The sequence below is a fragment of the Eptesicus fuscus genome, chromosome 9, assembly GCF_027574615.1.
Source record: "Eptesicus fuscus isolate TK198812 chromosome 9, DD_ASM_mEF_20220401, whole genome shotgun sequence".
NCBI classification, from domain to species: Eukaryota; Metazoa; Chordata; class Mammalia; order Chiroptera; family Vespertilionidae; genus Eptesicus; species Eptesicus fuscus.
In genome coordinates, this window is record NC_072481.1 from 87,608,691 (window position 1) to 87,627,481 (window position 18,791).

At 43.4% G+C, this 18,791-nt stretch overlaps 1 protein-coding gene across 3 annotated transcripts in view; it reads left to right on the plus strand.

The window, feature by feature from the left end:
• Nucleotides 1–7,936: 7,936 nt before the first annotated feature.
• Nucleotides 7,937–18,791, plus strand: part of BLOC1S5 (biogenesis of lysosomal organelles complex 1 subunit 5) — a 60,383-nt gene continuing 49,528 nt past the window's right edge. For all 3 annotated transcript variants that reach the window (XM_008146128.3, XM_028152454.2, XM_054721495.1), the window contains exons 1-2: nucleotides 7,937–8,068; nucleotides 15,931–16,013. In XM_008146128.3, the coding sequence (XP_008144350.1) occupies nucleotides 7,954–8,068; nucleotides 15,931–16,013 (198 nt within the window). In that variant the 5' untranslated portion in view covers nucleotides 7,937–7,953. The remainder of the gene's footprint in view (nucleotides 8,069–15,930; nucleotides 16,014–18,791) is intronic.

The following is an 18,791-nucleotide window of genomic DNA, read 5'->3' on the forward strand; positions in this document are numbered from 1 at the left end:
TAGGTAACAGGCATTGCACTAACGAATGCAGCACTTCTCAGACGTTAGCACGCATGGTAATCATGCACGGAGCTTCTCAAAACACAGGTTACTGGGCACAGTTTGAGTTCCTGATGGAAGAGATCTGGTGCGGAGACCACACCATGAGAACCGCTGTACTACATCTGTCTGAATCTTAGGTGCCATTCATCAAAGAACTCGTGTTTTTGTCTTTTTGCGCAGTTGAGTCAGATTTTCTGAAGGAATGACCAGTGTGGTGGAGCACTCTGCATTCTGTTGGTTGGCCCTGTCACGGAGCAGTTTGTCTCCATGGTAGCTCTCTCAGTAAAACACCACCCGTTCTCCAAGTGATGTAGCTGCACCTGAAGCATCTCTAGGGGGACCAGCAGAATTCAGTGCAGGAAGGTTTCGCACAGGACTTTGAAGTTGCTTTGGCCTAGAAAATCACTGATGAGATGCACAGCCTCCACTGCACACCGAACAACCTCTCAGGCCTAGAGTGCCAGATGCATTTCCAAAACTTCATGGGATTAATATGCAGTAATATTGACTATTTTACCCCCAAAGACCCTCTAATCTTCCCCCTCCTTTCGCTTTCATCAGTTTCTTCCATTTATAATTTTTAACCCACTTCAAAAATATGTTACAAAAAAAGGACAAACAGTAATACAGAAAATGTTCTAGAAAAAAATCTCATGAAATGCATTTAATAAAAATAAATAAATTTAGGAGTCCACTCCCTCAATTATGCTTATCCTTGATGGGCTTATACTATAATGAATTCAAATTTAGTTCTCAATATGCATGTAATTGAATACTCATTTTTATTTTCTAATTTTCATAAGATTTAATAGAGAAATAGCAAATAATTTAACCCTGAAGTCAGAACTACTAAATTCACATTATTTCCATGACTTAGGTGTCTTAATTCTCACAAGTGTAATAATTGAAAAAAAATCCCTTTACAATTTCATGGTTTAAAGGATCTGGTATTGAGAATCTCTGTAAAATGATGTTGTATAGAGTGCTATGAAGATGAGAACAGCAAATCTTAAAACCATAGAAGTATTTAGTGTGTGATTACATTTATGTAATATCTTTGAAATGACAAAATTTTGGGAATGGAGGATACAATATAGGTTGCCAGGGGTTGGGAGGGGGCAGAGAGGAAGTTAGGTGTGGTTACAAAAAGGCACTATGGGGGATCCTTGAAACTGTTCAATATCTTGACTGTGATGATGAACATATAAACGTACATGTGTGATTACATTGTTCGGCACTAAATACACACACACAACGAACACAAGTAAAACCGAAAATCTGAATAAGATTGGTAGATTGTATCAATATTAATATCCTGGTTGTCATATTGACATTTGCAAAATGTTACAATTGGAGGGAAACTAGGCAAAATGTACAAGAAATCTCTCTGTATACAATTGTATGATCTCAAAGTTTTATTTTAAAAAATGCAAAAAAGTCTCATCAATCCAGAAACAATAAGAGATAACATACAAGACCTTTTTAGCCTCGGAAACCAAGGACACACTCAGAGCTGCCCCCACCCCAACCGAAGGTGCAAGCAGAACAGTGCTACCAAAGTGGCTCTTCTCTGACTCTCCTCGCTATCTGAGCTACAGTTAGTTGAAAGATTTCTGGGAAGGGAGGGAACGAAATAGAGGCATACACTGGACCTGATCACCCCAGAAAACAACACAACCCAACAGTGTACAGAGCAATGCAAACGGCTAAAACATGTATCTACAGGCTATCAGCAATAGAATTGCAGAAAAGTAATTGTGTAGTGAGTGATTTCATATTATCCCCTCTGGTGGACTGTACACTCCACCAGGAAGTAGAGGCATGAGCAGTCATGCTCACTGTTATATCTCAGCCCCTAGCACTGCATTTGACACATAGAAAATGCTCAATACATGTTCACTGTGTTTGGATGAAAAAATTGAAAAGCCCATATGGCCTGTTATATAGTAACTAGAGGCCCAGTGCATGAAATTCGTGCATGGATGTGTGTGTCCCTCAGCCCAGCCTGCACCCTCTCCAATCTGGGACCCCTTGAGGGATGTCGATTGCCCGTTTAGGCCCGATCCAGGTAGGATTGGGCCTAAACGGACAGTCAGACATCCCTCTCACAATCCAGGGCTGCTGGCTCCCAACTGCTCGCCTGCCTGCCATCCTGATTTCCCCTAACCACTTCTGCCTGCCAGCCTGATCACCCCCTAACCACTCCCCTGCCAGCCTGATTGGTACCTAACTGCTCCCCTGCCAGCCTGTTTGCCCCTAACTGCCCTCCCCTGCAGGCCTGGTCACCCCCAACTGCTCTCCCCTGCAGGCTTGGGTCCCCCCACCCCCCCAACTGCCCTTCCCTGCAGGCCCGGTCACCCCCAACTTCCCTTCTCTGCTGGCCTGGTCACCCCTAACTGCCCTCCCCTACAGGCTTGATCACCCCCAATTGCCCTCCCTTGCAGGCCTGGTCCCTCCCAACTGCCCTCCCCTGCTGGCCCAATCGCCCACAACTGCCCTCCCTTGCAGGCCTGGTCTTTCCCAACTGCCCTCCCCTGCTGGCCATCTTGTGATGGCCATCTTGTGTCCACATGGGGTCAGTCATCTTTGACCACATGGGGGCACCATCTTGTGTGTTGGAGTGATGATCAATTTGCATATTACTCTTTTATTAGATAGGATAGGCCCGGTGCACGAAATTTGTGCACGGGAGGGGGGTGTCCCTCAGCCCGGTCTGCACCCTCTCCAGTCTGGGACTCCTCAGGGGATGTCCAAAATTGGCAGTCAGACATCCCTCTCACAACCCGGGACCACTGGCTCCTAACCACTCGCCTGCCTGCCTGCCTGATCGCCGCCTAACTGCCCTCCCCTGCCAACCTGATCACCCCCAACTGCCCTCCCCTGCTGGCCTGATAGCCCCCTAACTTCTTGCTCCCCCGGGCCAGCCTGATCTCGCCCCTAACTGCTTGCTCCCCCACGGTGGCCTGATCACCCCTAACTGCCTCGGCCTCAGCCTCTGCCACCGTGGCTTTGTCTGGAAGGAATTTGGACATCTGGAAGATATCAGGTCACTCCAGTCTAATTAGCATATTACCCTTTTATTAGTATAGACTAGAGACCCGATGCATGAAATTCATGCAAGAGTTAAGCCTTCTTTCCCCCGGCTGCCAGCACTGTCTTCCCTCTGGCACCCAGGACCCGGGCTTCCCTCGCAGCTCCGGCTTCGTCTGGAAGGTCATCTGGTCTAATTAACATATTATGCTTTTATTATTATAGATGGCTTTTCCTTCCCTACATATCTCCTTCATTTTCTCCTCACCCACCACCTACACTTAAACACATACACAGGGATCGAGGCTGGGCAGTCCTTTAACCTGTCTGTGCCTCCGCCCTGCTCACCTGTGAGACAAGGATAACAATAGTACCTGCTTCAGAGGACTGCCATAAGAATTTAAAAAATTAATGTGTGCCAGCACTTACCACAGTATTTGGCAGATTGTAAGTGCCATGTTGGTGTTTGTTCAACTGCCACCTAATTCTGACACAGATTAGGAGTTAGCTCAGACCTGGCAGGTGAAGGGCACCATCCTCCTCCACAAGCTCTGGGGTTCCCAGGCCACCTATGCTACCGACATACTGTCTACAAATTTGGGGGGTTCCCACTTCCCCTTGGATTCAGTTAGTCACTAGGTTGACTCATTGACCTTGGGAAAGTGATGTACTTAGGATTAGAGATTTATTGTAAAGGATACAAATCAGAACCAGGTAAATGATTAGATGCACAGGGCGAGGTCTGGGAGGGCCCCAAACACGAAGCTTCTTTGTCCTCAGTACTCCTTACCTGGCAGCATATCAATATATGAGTACCAACCAGGAAGCTTACTGCAGCTTCAGTGTCCAGGAGGTTTTTATCAGGGTTTCAGTACACAGACATGGATGATTGAATCATTGGCTCCGGCCTCCCTCTCTTTCCTACTTGGGAAATTTCAAGGATTTAGAGGTTATCTCTCAGAAACCAGGGACAAAGATCAGCCAAATTCTTTATTATACAACCTATGGAAATTAGTAAATTGAGTAGGCAGAAGGGGGGACAAAAAAGGCATTTCAGGAAGGGGGGGGTGTCTAAAAATAAAGAGGCAGAAATAAGTGTGATATAGTCATGGCACAGTAGAAAGACCTCTTAGCTGATTAGCTTTGCTATATTGGAATGTGCCAGCCTTGAAGTTGAAAGACCAGGGCTTTGTCCATGGGTCTGCTATTCGATAACTATGGTGCCATCTTGTGGGAGTATAGGGATCATTGTAAGCCAACTTAAATCCTTTCTCTGAGAGGGGGACATAATTTAAATAGGTACACACACAACTTAGTCGATTAAAACAACAAAAATATATTATCTCTCACAATACTGTGGGTTGATTGGGCAGTTTCCTGGCTTCATTGCAATTCATGTGTCTGCATCAGCTGGCTGATGGCTGGACTGAAACTCCAAGAAGGCCTCCTTCACACATGCGGTGCCTTGGTGCTAACAGCTAGGGTGCCTACAGAATGTCTCTCTACAGGCAATGTCTCAACTTCTAGTGCTTCTCTACACAATGGCCTCACTACAGCAGGACAGTCTGACTTCTTGACAAGAGAGCAAAAGCAGAAACTGCCAGTTGTGTTAAGGCACACCACTTTTTCCACCATGTTCTTTTGGTCATAGCAAGTCACAAGACCAGTCCAAATTCAAGGGGAGGGGGAACAAATTCCATATTCTGATGGGAGGAGCAGCATGTTCCATGTGTGTACAGTGAGGGAAGGAATCATCACAGCTGTCTTCAGAGACTCTACCATATTCTCTGATTCCCAGCTTACTCATCTGAAAATGTGTATTATCTACTTCAACTAGATTAATGAGATTAAGACACATGATATATAAGTGACAGCATTTTATAAATTGTAAAGTGCTAAATAAGTACAATATATTATAGTGGTGGGTGATAAAGGCAGATTGGAAGAATGAGAGCAGATTATAAAAGGAGATAGATTGTAATAACATTTATTGAGTATATACCATATGCCAGGCATTGTACTAAGTGTCTTACAAGTATCTTCTTTAAATCACCACAGCAGCCGAAACCGGTTTGGCTCAGTGGGTAGAGCGTCGGCCTGCGGACTCAAGGGTCCCAGGTTCGATTCCGGTCAAGGGCATGTACCTGGGTTGCGGGCGCGTCCCCGGTGGGGGGTGTGCGGGAGGCAGCTGATCGATGTTTCTCTCTCATCAATGTTTCTAACTCTCTATCCCTCTCTCTTCCTCTCTGTGAAAAATCAATAAAATTTATTTTAAAAAAAAATCACCACAGCAAACCTTAAAAGATGGGTATTTCATTTTATTTTACAGGAAAGGAATTTCAAGTGAGTGGCAGAGCCAGAATTGGAACCCAATTCTGTTTGGTTCCAAAGTCTTAACTACTGTACCCAGAGTTCTTTGATCACTTTTATCTAATCAATCTGCAATTGGGTAAGGGGAGGTAGCAGCTACCCAGAACTACTGAAACAAATTTTTTGGAGGCAGAACCCATAATCTGCATTTTTAACAGCTAGTTAATGTGGGAGAAACATTCAACCTCACTGTACACTAAGAAGACCAGCTCAGAGGAAATGTAGGATTGCAGGTGCAGAAGAAAACAAATAAGAAAAGTGTCTAGCTATTGGGAGAATAATTATGTTTTCTAGAGGTTGATGCTAAAGCTGGTAAATGAAAGTAAGACTAGAAAAGTTAAAAGTCAGACCCAACAACTTGCAAATAACCAAATTTATATTTATTTATTAATTCATCAATTTTTTTTGCCTTTGGGCTTATTATTTCCTGTGCTAGAAAACCCCAAGTTCTTTTACCCCACCCAACATGGCTAACATTTATTCATTTGGGGTCTGATGAGAGATGTGTGCCTTCCCTGGGAAGTTCTTTCTGGCCATCTCTCACCCCCAGAGGTCCCACATGTGTGCTGTGCCTTCCTCCATCCTATCATTTAGGCCCTAAATGTTGGTTTGTGTGCCTTCTTCAGCACTAAACAGGAGAACCTTGTGTAGGAAGAGAGGGGGGAGAAAAGGAGAGATTACTAGGTGTACTGGTTAATAATGTGGATTTTGTGATCAAAGAAAACACGATAATTTCAAGAGAAACATCAAAAGTGCTTTATTCAAAGTAATGTCCATCGCTAGCTACACACTTCCCCCATCTTTCAGGTAATTTGTGGATACCGTCCCAATAGAACTTTTCTTGTTTTGAGGCTTATTTTTGGTTATTCAGAGACCCAATTTTCCACTTCATCATACGTTTTGAAGTGCTGCTCAGAAAGTGCATGTGCCATCGATCAGAACAAGTGTTAATCTGAAGGAGCAAGGTCTGGTGAATATGGCAGGTGGGTTAATACTTCCCAGGCAAGAACTTTTAATGTGTCTTTAACTGGTTTTGAAGTGTGTGATGTTGCGTTATCATGAAGCAAAATTACTTTGCCGTGTCTTCTGGCACATTCTGGTAATTTCACAATCAAAGCGTGATTATTTGTTGTCAGTACCGATCAGTAGTAACGGTTTCACCTGGTTTTAGAAGCTCATAATATACCACACCTTCCTGATCCCACCAAACGCAGAGCATTGTCTTTCCGAAGTGATTTGGCCTTGCAGTCGAAGTTGATGGTTGACCTGGATCAACCCATGATTCTCAAAATAAATCCACTTTTCATCGCCAGTCACAGTTCGATGCAAAAAAGACTTTCTTTCATGCCATTGAAGCAACATTTTACTGATGACTTTTCGGTTTTCTATTTGTCTTTCGTTCAGTTGATATGGCACCCATTTTCCTTCCTTTAAAATCTTTCCCATTGCTTGTAAATGATCGGAAATTGTTTGCTGAGCAACGTTTAATCTTTCTGCAAGTTGTTTTTGAGTTTGACATGCATCTTCATCCAATAATGCTTGTAATTGTTGGTCTCCAAACTTTTTCAGTTGACCTGGACGTTCTTTGTCTTTCACATCAAAATAATCACTTTTAAAGCATTTAAACCAGCGTTCACAAGTATCTTGAGATGGAGCATGTTCACCATAAGCTTCCCGAAGTATACGATAACTTTCAGCACCATTTTTCTTCAAAATATTGAATTAAAACTTCCCGCAAATGCTCTTTTTTTTTTTTTGGCACAAATTTCAACATTTTTTAAACGTAAAAATATCTATGATGTTAACACCTTCAGCAAATTTGACATGAAGTTTTGAAGCTTGCTGTCAATACAACAAAATAGCACACATATCAAATTGCATATATATCAACATATGTGTAACTCCATCTATTGAAAAAAATCTGCATTATTAACTGGTACACCTAGTAAGAGCTGGTTCTTAGAAAGAACCACTGGATGAACAGGAGGTGAAAAAGCCACTGCAAAGTTGCACAGTGTTTGTACTTTGAACAGGCGTGAAGACTTGCTGAGACTAGAAGATGAACTTTATGGAGTTTACCAAACGGAGCAGTTAGATACAGGGCAGCCCCACGGATGTCTCTTCATGACCAGGGCAATTAAAAGCAGCCTAGAAAACGCGTCCCTTCAATAATTAACTTAGCCCATATAACAGCTGGTTGAAATTTTGTAAATACAAGACAAGAACATATTATTTTTTTTCTCCTTCACGTGGGCACGAATGAGCCTGATAAGTGATTTGAACAACTTACTTAGGGCACCTTCCCATCGGGGCAGCACCTGCCCCAATCTAGCATGGCGGCATCGGCTTCTCCCAGGGCACGTCCCCAGTTACACTGCCGGGCCTTAAAGGAGCCAGGGCTGGGAGACTCCGCTGCCCGACGCGCTTTGATGACGCCGCACCCGCGCCGGGGAAGCGGGCAGAGCAAGTCTGCGCAGGCGCAGCGCGGCCGCGGTGGGCGGAGCTGGCGGGATGAGTGGCGGCGGCCCGGAGGCCGCTGTGGGTTGTGAGGCCCCCGCGGCGGGCGGCAACAAAAAGAAGGACTCCCTGGGAACCGCGGGCTCGCCAGCGCACCTCATTATCAAGGGTACGGAGTGAAGGGGATGTCGCCCTGGTGGATGCCTGGGCAGCCTCACCGCCCAGGCGGCGCCCTCTGACCCGGGGGGTGGCGAGGCGAGCGGGGTCGTGGCCGCGCCCCCTAGTTCTCTGCTCTCCTAGTAAGGACCAGCCCAGTCTCTCTCACTTCCTCAAGGGGAAAAACCTAGACGTGGGCCTCCTCCCCTCCCCGAGCCCGCGACCCCCGGGCGCAGGGCCTCCGTGTTCGCGGCCGCGCGGCGCTCCTGCGATGCAGGGAACTCGGAGCCGGAGTGGGCAGGGCTGCGGAGCGGTGGTGCGACGAGGTTGTTGGCTTTACCCACTGGAGCTCTGCCTGCTCCTCTGTCTGCTCCTGGTCAGGCAGGAGTTAATGAGGTCACCAGTGAAAGCGTCTTCCAGCAGGAAAGCTCCAGACACGTGTACAGAGGTCCGTTTGGTCCCGTGTGCTTCGAGCTGGGAGCTGACCACCTAGTATCAACCTGGATTCTCACAGAACCTGGATTTAGAGTCCAAAGCTCACAGCCCTGTTTCCTGCAACGAGATCTTTGCCAGTTTCTCATCGCCAGTCTTTCTCCACCCCGTCCCTACCCTGTCAGCCCCACCACATTGCAAGGCTGAAGAAGCCCTCCTGGGATCCCCGAGCGCTTCAGCGCCGCCGAGGGCAGCCCCTCGGATGCCGCCTATTTCATTTGAACCTTAGCTGTTACGATTGTAGAGTGCAGGGGTGGGGCATAGGTGTTAGGGCTACATTATAATTGTTTGTATGTGTAATCGTAGTGAACTACCACTTAATATTTTTTTTCGTTGTAGTAAAATACATCGTAACAAATTTTCTTAACCATTTTTAAGTGTACAGTTCAGTGGCGTTAGTACATTCACATTGTGCAGCTGTCACTGCCATCCGTCTCCATCACATATCTTCCCAAAGTCTGTACTCGTTCAACACTAACTCCCTGCAGCTTCTAGCAACCACCATTCAATTCTGAGGACTACTGTTTGTCATTTTGTGACTGGCTTATTTGACTTACCATCCTCAAGTTTCACCCATACTGTAGCATGTGTCAGAATTTCCTTTTTAAAGCTAAGTAATATTCTGTTGTTTGTTTGTATGTATGGATGTATGCATACACACCACACTTTGTGTATCCATTTATCTGTGGGTGAACACTCCAGTTGCTTCCACCTTTTGATTATTGTGAATATGGGTATGCACATTATGTTTGAGTCCCTGCTTTCACATTTTTTTTTGAGTATATACCCAAAACTGGAATTGCTGGGTCAACGATAATTCTGTTTTTTAATTTTTTGAACAATCACCATGTTTTTTTCCATAGAGGTTGTATGATATTACAGTCTCACTAACTGCACAAGCATTCCAGTTTCTTCACATCCTCACCAAGACTTGTCATTTTCTGTTTCCTTGCTAGTCCCTCCTAATGTGTATGAGGTAGTATCTTGTAGTTCTGGTTTTCATTTCCCTAATATATAGTGATGTTCATCATCTTTATGTTCTTAGTGGCTATTTGTATAGCTTCTTTGGAGAAATGTCCATTTGAGTCCTTTGCCCATTTTTAAATCAAACAATTTGTGTGTTTTTTTGTTGTTGTTGTTTTAGTTGTAGGAGTTCTTTATTCTGGATATTAACCCCTTTTCAGATACATGATTTGCGTATATTTTCTCCTATTCCATGGGTTGCCTTTTCACTCTGTTGATTGCATCCTTTGATGTACAGAACTTTTTTATTTTAATTTACTTAAAAAAAAAAGATAATTCAAGGGAAGTTTTTCAGGTTAATCCAGAATTGAGTTGCAATTGAAAATATGTCTGAATAGCCTTGGCTTTTTCAGTGGAACCATTCATTCTTTTCATTCTAAAAAATCTATTTTTAGTTCATCTTCTTTGAAGACTGTCAATTGTGAACAGATACTTAATTTTGTTGCTAGAGTCTAGTGAAAGGGAAGCATATAAATAAATGATTTCAATACTTATGCCCTGGGTCTTTGAGGGTTTCTGGCCCATGGGTGGGTGTTAGGGGTGGGGACTGGGAGACAGGAGCATCTTCCTGGAGGATGGAGTGTCTGATCTGAGTCTTGAGGAATAAAGTATTGGCAGTTAACAAAAGAGGGCAAGGTATTTTGGACTTTCGAACACCATGAGCAAAGGCATGCGGCCTACAGCAGCAGGAGTGTCTGGGAAATGAGGTGGAGTTCCGTGGAAATCAGACCATGGAAGACTTTCTCTTCAATGGCAGGAAACTGTCCAATAATAAGTATGAGAATCATGTGATTAGATTTGTATTTTAAGTAAAGCACTTGGGCAGGTAGTAGTTGGTCCTCATCTTACGGATTGCATATTTGTGAGTTTGCCTGTTTGCTAAGATAAATTCATAACTCCAAAATCAATGTTGGTGGTGCTTTCATAGTCATTCCCACATAGGCAGAGTAGAGAAAAACATTTAGCTGCCATAGCTGAGTTTGAACAACACGCCACTGCTTTTTCTTTCTTAAACAAGTGTCCTTATTGCTCTATTTAGTGCCATGTTTTTCACTTTTATGTAACTTTTGTTGTTGGTTTTGCTGTTTAAAGTGGTTTCCAGGTATAGTGCAGAAGTGGCCCTAAACACAAGAAGGCTGTGGTGTGCCTTAGAGAGACAATACATGTATTGGAGAAGTTTCTTTCAGGTATGAGCTGCAGTGCTGTTTGCTGTGAGTTCTCTGTTAATCAGCCATCTAGACAAAAAGAAGAAAATTCATCCGTCTGTATCTGAGGCCACTTCAGAAAGTGCCAAGGTAACATTTATGGTAGTGTGATGAAGCAATGGAAAAGCAGCTAAATTTGTGGATTGATGAGATGATGACCCATAGAGAAAGTGTAGTGGACAGCACTGTGTAAAGTTGAAAGCCAAAGAAATCTATAGTTTAGTTACCAAGGGTCAGGGAAATGTTAAACCCTTCTGGGCTAGTGCTGGCTGGCATTCTCAGAGGTGGTTCAGTGTGAAAAAATGTTAGACTTGCTGATGAAGCAGGTTCTGCAGATCAGGAGGCTGTAGAACTTTAAAAACACCTGCTAAGTGTTATACGGGAAAAAGTGTTATTGGAAGAGCAGATCTCCAACACCAAGGCTGGTGTGTTTTACAAGGATCTTGGCAAACAAACCTATATGACACAGATAGCATTTTGGTTAACAAAAATATGACAAGAGGTTTGCAGGAACATAACCTCACATTTCTTTTAAAAGCAATAGTTCAGTATTCTATAGTTCAGTGTTCATGGCAACTTTACAAACATAACTACTGCAAATAATGAGAATTGACTCTGTATGGAGTGGGTTATAGAGAGGTGCGACCAACTGTTGATGTAGTCCAAGTGAGACAAGGAGGGATGGAAAAGGGGATGATTTGGTAAGTTGTGAGGAAGAATAACATCTAAATGTTGACACCAAAGGTATAAACAGGAAAAATTGCAATGCAGTAAATTGTTCCTTAGGATATACAAAGCTTCACATATTACATTGAAGGCCTCCAAATTTAAGGCCAGAGTAAAAAACTTATTTAATGAGAGATCTGCAGTTTACTATATTCCTCCTTGTTCCGTAATCCCATAGCATACTGATCTTCCATTAAAGTGATTATCCTATCTTTTGTTTGAAGGGATATTTGTCTAACTCCCACAGTAGAGTATGAACTTTTGGAGAACAGAAGATGGTATATTTTATCTTGTACTAGAGGCCTGGTGCACAAAATTTGTGCATGGGTGGGGTCCCTAGGCCTGGCCAGTGATCAGGGCAGATTGGGGCCAGGCCGATTGGGGCCCTGAGGCCCTGGCAGGGTTGGGAGAGGAGGCAATAGTCGCTGGGCCGGGCACAGAAGGAATGGATGCTGGATGCCGATGCTGCCATCGTTAGTGCCCCGCCACCGCGCGGTTCCCCGCCTCCCCCCTTCCTTCCCTCGCAGCTGTGCCGCCATTGCGGCAGGTGGGCTGATTGGTGTCTGTTGGCCAGGGGGAGGGACAGGGCATGGGAGGTTGGCCGTCAGCCCCAAGGAGGGAGCCGGCCCTTGGTCCACTTGGGAAAGGGGCCATGTCCGCCGCCACCCATCCCCAGTTCCCCATCCCAGCCTGGGGCCTGGCCCCGATCGGGTGATGGGGGGGGAACACAGGAGGTTGGCTGGCCTCGGGGGAGGAGCCATTGGAGGTTGGCCGGCCAGGGGGGGTTGGCTGTGGGAGTGCACTGACCACCAGGGGGCAGCTCCTGCATTGAGCGTCTGCCCCTGGTGGTCCGTGTGCATCATAGTGACCGGTCATTCCAGTTGTTCTGTCGTAACGGTAGCTTAGGCTTTTATATATATATAGATATAGATATCAAGCAGCAAAAGAATGCTTCCCACGTAGCTGTGTGAAAATCTGTAGCTTACATTTGTTTACATTATTTTTAGAGACTTTATGTATTTGTAATCCTTGGGACTCCAGCAAACTCTGAATTATTATAATGCGCTTGTTTTATTATCCTATCCTATATAATAAGAGCCTAATATGCTAAGTGTCCAGTTGTCCGTTCAGCCAATCAAAACGTAATATGCTAATGATATGCTAAGGCTGCTCAATTGCTCGCTATGACATACATTTGACCACCAGGGGGCAGGCAGTTGACCGGTCGACCAGTCTCTATGACATGCACTGACCACCAGGGGGCAGACGCTACAACCAGTAGGTTAGCTTGCTGCTGGGGTCCAGCTGATCAGGACTGAGCGAGACTGGTCGGACATGCCCTGGAGCCCTCCCGTGGTCCCTTCCCTGCTGGCCAACCTCCCACATCCCTCCCCAGCCCCGATTGTGCACTGGTGGGGTCCCTCGGCCTGGCCAGCGCCCTCTCACAATCTGAGACCCCTCGGGGGATGTTGGAGAGCCGGTTTTGGCCATATCCCGCACAATGCAGGAGCTGCCCCCTGGTGGTCAGTGCGTTCCCACAGGGGTAGCGCTGCTCAGCCAGAAGCTGGGCTCATAGCTGGTGAGTGCAGTGGCAGTGGTGGGAGCCTCTCCCACCTCCACAGCAGTGCTAAGGATGTCTGACTGTGGGCTTAGGCCCGTTCCCTGTGGGGAGCAGGCCTAAGCCGTCAGTCGGACATCCCCCGAGGGCTTCTGGATTGTGAGAGGGCGCAGGCCAGGCTGTGGGACTACCCACCCCCCTGGGTGGCACTGGACCTCTAGTAATGTTATAACAAAACTAGTTAGTGGCTTAATTTCTATAGTAATGTGTGTTTCAGAATCTCCTCCCTCTACTCCCCCCTAAATCTTTACTATCTTAAATTCATGGTTTTAGAAGTGATCATTAGCTACTTCCAAACAATTTAATTATCTCACCAAAAGGTTAAGTAAATTCCCATTATATCAGGCCACAGAAATAGATCTCCCAAAATCAACAAAGCTTAATGACTTCTTAGTCACATAGAAAAATGTTAATTCATTTATGCACTCTGGACACGTAAATAATTTGGTCTCGAAGATGCTTGCTGGAGGAGAGAGATAATTTTAGTAAGTGATATGATGGAAACATATGCACTGGGTGCTTTGGGAACATACAATAGGGACATTCCTTGAAACTTAAAGGAAGCTAGATAGAATTAGTGAAAATTTTAAAGAAGTTCGATGTTGGAGCAGTTTTGAAGGAAGAGCACAGGGATTAGGGAATTGGGGAATGGTTCCAGGTGATGACAATAGTCTGAACTGTGGAAAGGATGCATGACGCAGCATGGTGTGTTTGGAAAACTACAGGTAGTTCAGAATTGCTGACAGGTGAGGTGATGAGGCTGGAGCCAGACCATGGAGGCCTTCTAAGCAGCTTGGAAGCTTATTGAGATGTGAATAAGTTCAATTGTCAAATAAGGTCCATAAATTTCTGCATAGCATAGTCCTCCCTTGGGCATTCACAGTTCATGTCTGTATGCTATAGACTCCCAGAAGATTGAAGGTAAAGGAATCTGTCTAATTTGATTTTCTCTGTTTCTCAAACTTAACTAAGTAGAATTTTTTAAAAAAATTAATTCCTAGTATCTTCCCAGAGAACTGTTTTAGGTAATGAACTATTGAATGATTTAAGCAAAAGTAGTACTTTTATTTATTTATTTTTACTTAGCATACTTCCCACAATGTATCCCAATAAAACTCATTAAAATAGAGAATTGAAATTTACCCTGTTGCATGTCTGTAAAATAAGAAACTTGAGGAACAGATTATACCAATGAGTGAATATGAATGGTACATGTTCTTATTTGGAGATTTAACTCCTCCAGGAATTTTGAGGTTTACCCTTTAAACTATGTAGTTGTTACTAAGTAGAATGAATAGAATGACTCACCCAAAACAGTTAAAATTCAGAACTTTTTTCTTTAATTATGTCTTTTTCAGACCCATTAAAAAGTTCAGAGACTTACAATGAACACTGACCCACCATCTTACTAAGTAAACATTAAAAGACCACTGTGTGGGATGAATAGAGCACAGAGGTTTTTTAGAGCGTGAAACTATTCTATATACCAGTGTTGAATACATGTCATTATACATTTTTCAACACCGAGAGTGAATCCTAATGTAAACTATTTACTTTGAGTGATAATAATGTGTCAATATAGGTTAATTGATTGTAACTAATGTACCACTGTGGTGCAGGTATGTTGATAGAACGGAAATTGTGGGTATGTGGGGATGAGAGGTATAATGGAACTCTGTGATTTCTGCTTAATTTTGCTACGAGCCCAAAGCTGCTATAAAAAAAAATAAGCTTATTGATTAAATTTTTAAAAAGGGGGACCACTGTGTATCTTACTCAAATTGCATTCTTCTCCCTCCTCTAAAGGTAACCACTGCCTTGAATTTGGTATTTATTGTTCTCATACATTTCTTTGTAGTTTTATTTCTTCTGTATGTATCCCAAAAGGAAGTATCATTTTGCATATTTTTTAAGTTTATATAAATAGCTTTATCCTACTGACCTTTTTTGTGTACAACATTATATTTGTAGAATTTATCCATGTTCATAAATGTAACTCTAGTGTATTCATTTTACTTGCTGATGTATACTATCCTACCTAATAATAGACAAATATGCAAATTGACCATACCTTCGCTATGCCCACGATTGGCCAGGAGGCGCGGAGGGGCGGGACTCGAGGTGGCCAGGGTGGCCGATTGGGCCGGCGCAAGCTCAGCGTCTGCACCATGGCTGTGCTGCGGCACAGATGGGGCCTCTGGGGCAGCGAGCCCACGTCTCGCCGCGGACCATCAAAAGCGTGGGAGCTGGGTGCCTGTCCGCTCCAGCGCCAGGCCTTTCAGAAGCCTCCGCTGCGCCAGGGAGCTGTGTTTCCACTCTGGCACCAGCGGACCCCCTGCCATCAAAAGCGGGGAGCAGGCTGCTAGCAGTGTCCGCAGAGCGTGCTAGGCTTTGCGGGCAGTGGATATGGCCTGGATGGCAGGTTAGGCCTAGGGGACCCTACACGTGCATGATTTAATCATGCACTGGGCCTCTAGTTTTGTCATGAATATGTTTAGGTTGTTCCCTTTTTTCTTTTGACATCACACTCATTTATAAGAGTCTCTTTCATTTGGGTAAGAGTTTTTCTAGAGCACATAGGTAGGCATGAAATTGCTAGGTATACATGTCTTCAGCTTTATTAGACACTGCAAAATTGCTCTCAAAAGTACTTGTATCAATTTACTGGCAGTGGATACGATTTCCTCTTAATCCATTGTCTAAACTAGATTTTAACCTTCATATATTTATGGGAAATAGAAAGAGTAAAAACAAGCTAGAGATTGTGCCACTTAACATGGATTAACCTTGAATTTTATTTTGTCTTTATAGATCTTGGAGAAATTCATTCAAGGCTGTTAGATCACAGACCAGTTATTCAGGGTGAAACCCGTTATTTTGTGAAAGAATTTGAAGTGAGTATTTAAAATTTATTTTGTAAAAATACTGCCCTAATTATTAGTGATTTTCATATATAGAAGGGACATTCTCTAGTTTTAAAATTTCTGATTTCTGTTCATGGTTCATAAAACCTACAAAGCTTTAATAATAATAGTAATAACTCTTAAGGAGCACAAGACTAGGCGGTAGGTGACTTGGGCTCAAGTTCTGTGTCCTACTCTGGCATATTTAATGTCTGCTAACCTCAGTTTTTTTCATCTATGCAGTGACATATAGTGAAAAAAAAGGTGGTTTTTGTTGTTGTTTTAATATATTTTATTGATTTCTTACAGAGAGGAAGGGAGAGAGATAGACGATGAGAGAGAAACATCGATCAGCTGCCTCCTGCACACTCCCTACTGGGTTTGTGCCCGCAACCAAGGTACATGCCCTTGACCGGAATCAAACCTGGGACCCTTCAGTCCGCAGGCCGATGCTCTATCCACTGAGCCAAATCAGTTAGGGCAAAAAAAAAAAAAAGGTTTTAAAGACTGATTGGTCTAGGTTTTCCAGACCCATTTTTTATATTTTTTTCTCAGTTGGGGCATCAGCACCCACCCAAAGCACTCAAGTTAAAACATGAGAATTATGCTTAGCTATTCTCTCACCTTTAGGGCCCATATTTAGTGACCATGTCTTCTGGATGCTGCCTCATAAATCTCTAATCCTTCTGACTTGTGTGCCTGCTTTATCAACTCAGTAAAATCCAATCTTTACCCCCTTGCCAGAGTGCTCTGACATAACCCTTTTATAATGTTTGTCATCAATAGGATAAAGTCCAAGCATCATTCTGTGACCTGTTCCCTACTTTTCTGGCTTAACCATCTGCCACCCCACCTTGTGTGCTATGTTCCAGCAATACTGATACACCAACCCGCCATCCTATTTCATATTACTGTTGGTTTGTACATATATAATTGGTTCATTGTGCATTAAACTAACATCTCAAGCTACTTTTGGATAGATGATAAATGATGTTACACAAACAATTTTGTGATTCTGGGTAAGTTGGGGTTTATTTTCAAATGAGACTCCAAACAAGTAGGAAGTCGAAAACTGCCAAAGGACAAAACCTTTTCATAAACCACTTATCACTACAAAAAAGCCTGTGGTACAGAGCAATAACAATTGAGAGACAGCACTGCAGCATTAGATACCATTTCTGAGTTCAACAGACTCTGTTACTCAAAATCTGCATATATCTACCTCCAAGAGTTGTGAAGATTAAAGGGGTGTGTATGTGCAAGCATGCACATGTCTGTATGTGTATGTTTTGGAATACTATCTGGTACCTAGGAATAGCTGTTAGCTATCTTCATCATTATTATTGTTGTGGGATAACAATAATGTGGAAAACTCAGAAAATTACCCAGAGACTATTCCCTAATCATACTATATAAAGATTATTACCAATTCTTTAGTGAGATTAAAGTAGAATAAAGTAGTGAGAGTAAACCCGGGCTGTGTTCTCTGCTCAGTCTCTCAAAGCTGTGATCAAGGTGTTGGCCAGACTTTGTTCTTATTTGGGGCTCTGGGTTCTCTTCCTAATTCACGTGATTGTGGCAGGACTCACTTCTCTGCTATGGTGGAATAAGGTTTCCCTGCTTGCTGTCAGCCAGGGGCCCCTCTGAGCTACTAGAAGCCACTCACATTCCTTGCCACATGGCCCCCTCCATCTTCAAAGCTGTCAATGGAGTCTTCGTCACATGGAATCCCTGTTGTGCTTGCCAAGAGGAGTCCAGTCCTTATTAAAGACTCGCCTGATTTAAGTCAGGCCCATTGAGGATAACTTCCCTTTTTTAAAGTCAACTGATTTGGGACCTAAAATATATCTGCAGAGTATCTTCAGAGCAGCACCTAGACTAGGGCTTGATTGCCTAACAGAGAATGTGTGTGTACACTAGGGGTGGGGTCTCGGGGGCCATCTTAGAATTCTGCCTACCATAAGCTCATAAATACCTGATAGTTTTCTTGTTATCTACTTGCTTATTACCTGACTTCCTTCATTAGAATATAGGCACCATGAGAATAAGGACCTATTGTTTTTATTTTCTGTTGTATTCAAAATGCCTAAAATAATGCCTGCTGCATTGTAGATGCTTCCTATGATTCAAAAGAATAAGTAGCAGAACTTGGACTAAAACTTGGATTTTCAACATTCAGTGATATCATAAATCATCTTTTTCATAAGTCATCCTTTTTTGCCAGTATGGTTAAATACTAAATAGTTATTATTTAAAAAATTTTAGATATACTTTTAAAGATCTACTTTATATATATATATATTTTTAATATTATTTGTTGATTTTAGAGAGAGGAAGGGAGAGAGAAATATCTATTTGTTGTTCCACTTATTTGTGCATTCATTGGTTGCTTCTTGTATGTTCCCTGACTGGTGATCGAACCTGACACCTTAGTGTATCGGTAACCGACTGAGCTATCCAGCCAGGGAGATCTACTTTATACTAAAAGAAGCATAGAGTTTTGGCATAATGGTGAGTTCTCTAATTCAATTCTCTCACTGGCTGAATTATCCCTAGAATACAGGTGTCATACTTTAAATAATGTAGATGTTTTCTATGAAATGAGTCTTGAATGGCGATGAAAGAAGTGTTACATTTATGCTGCTGAGTATGCTCTATTCAAGAGCTCACTTCCTGTTGAAGCGAATATCTCTTTTAACTAGGATGGAACATAGTTGCTAGGAGCATGTTTGAAAGGAGAGGAATTATAGTCAGTCCTCTGTATCCATG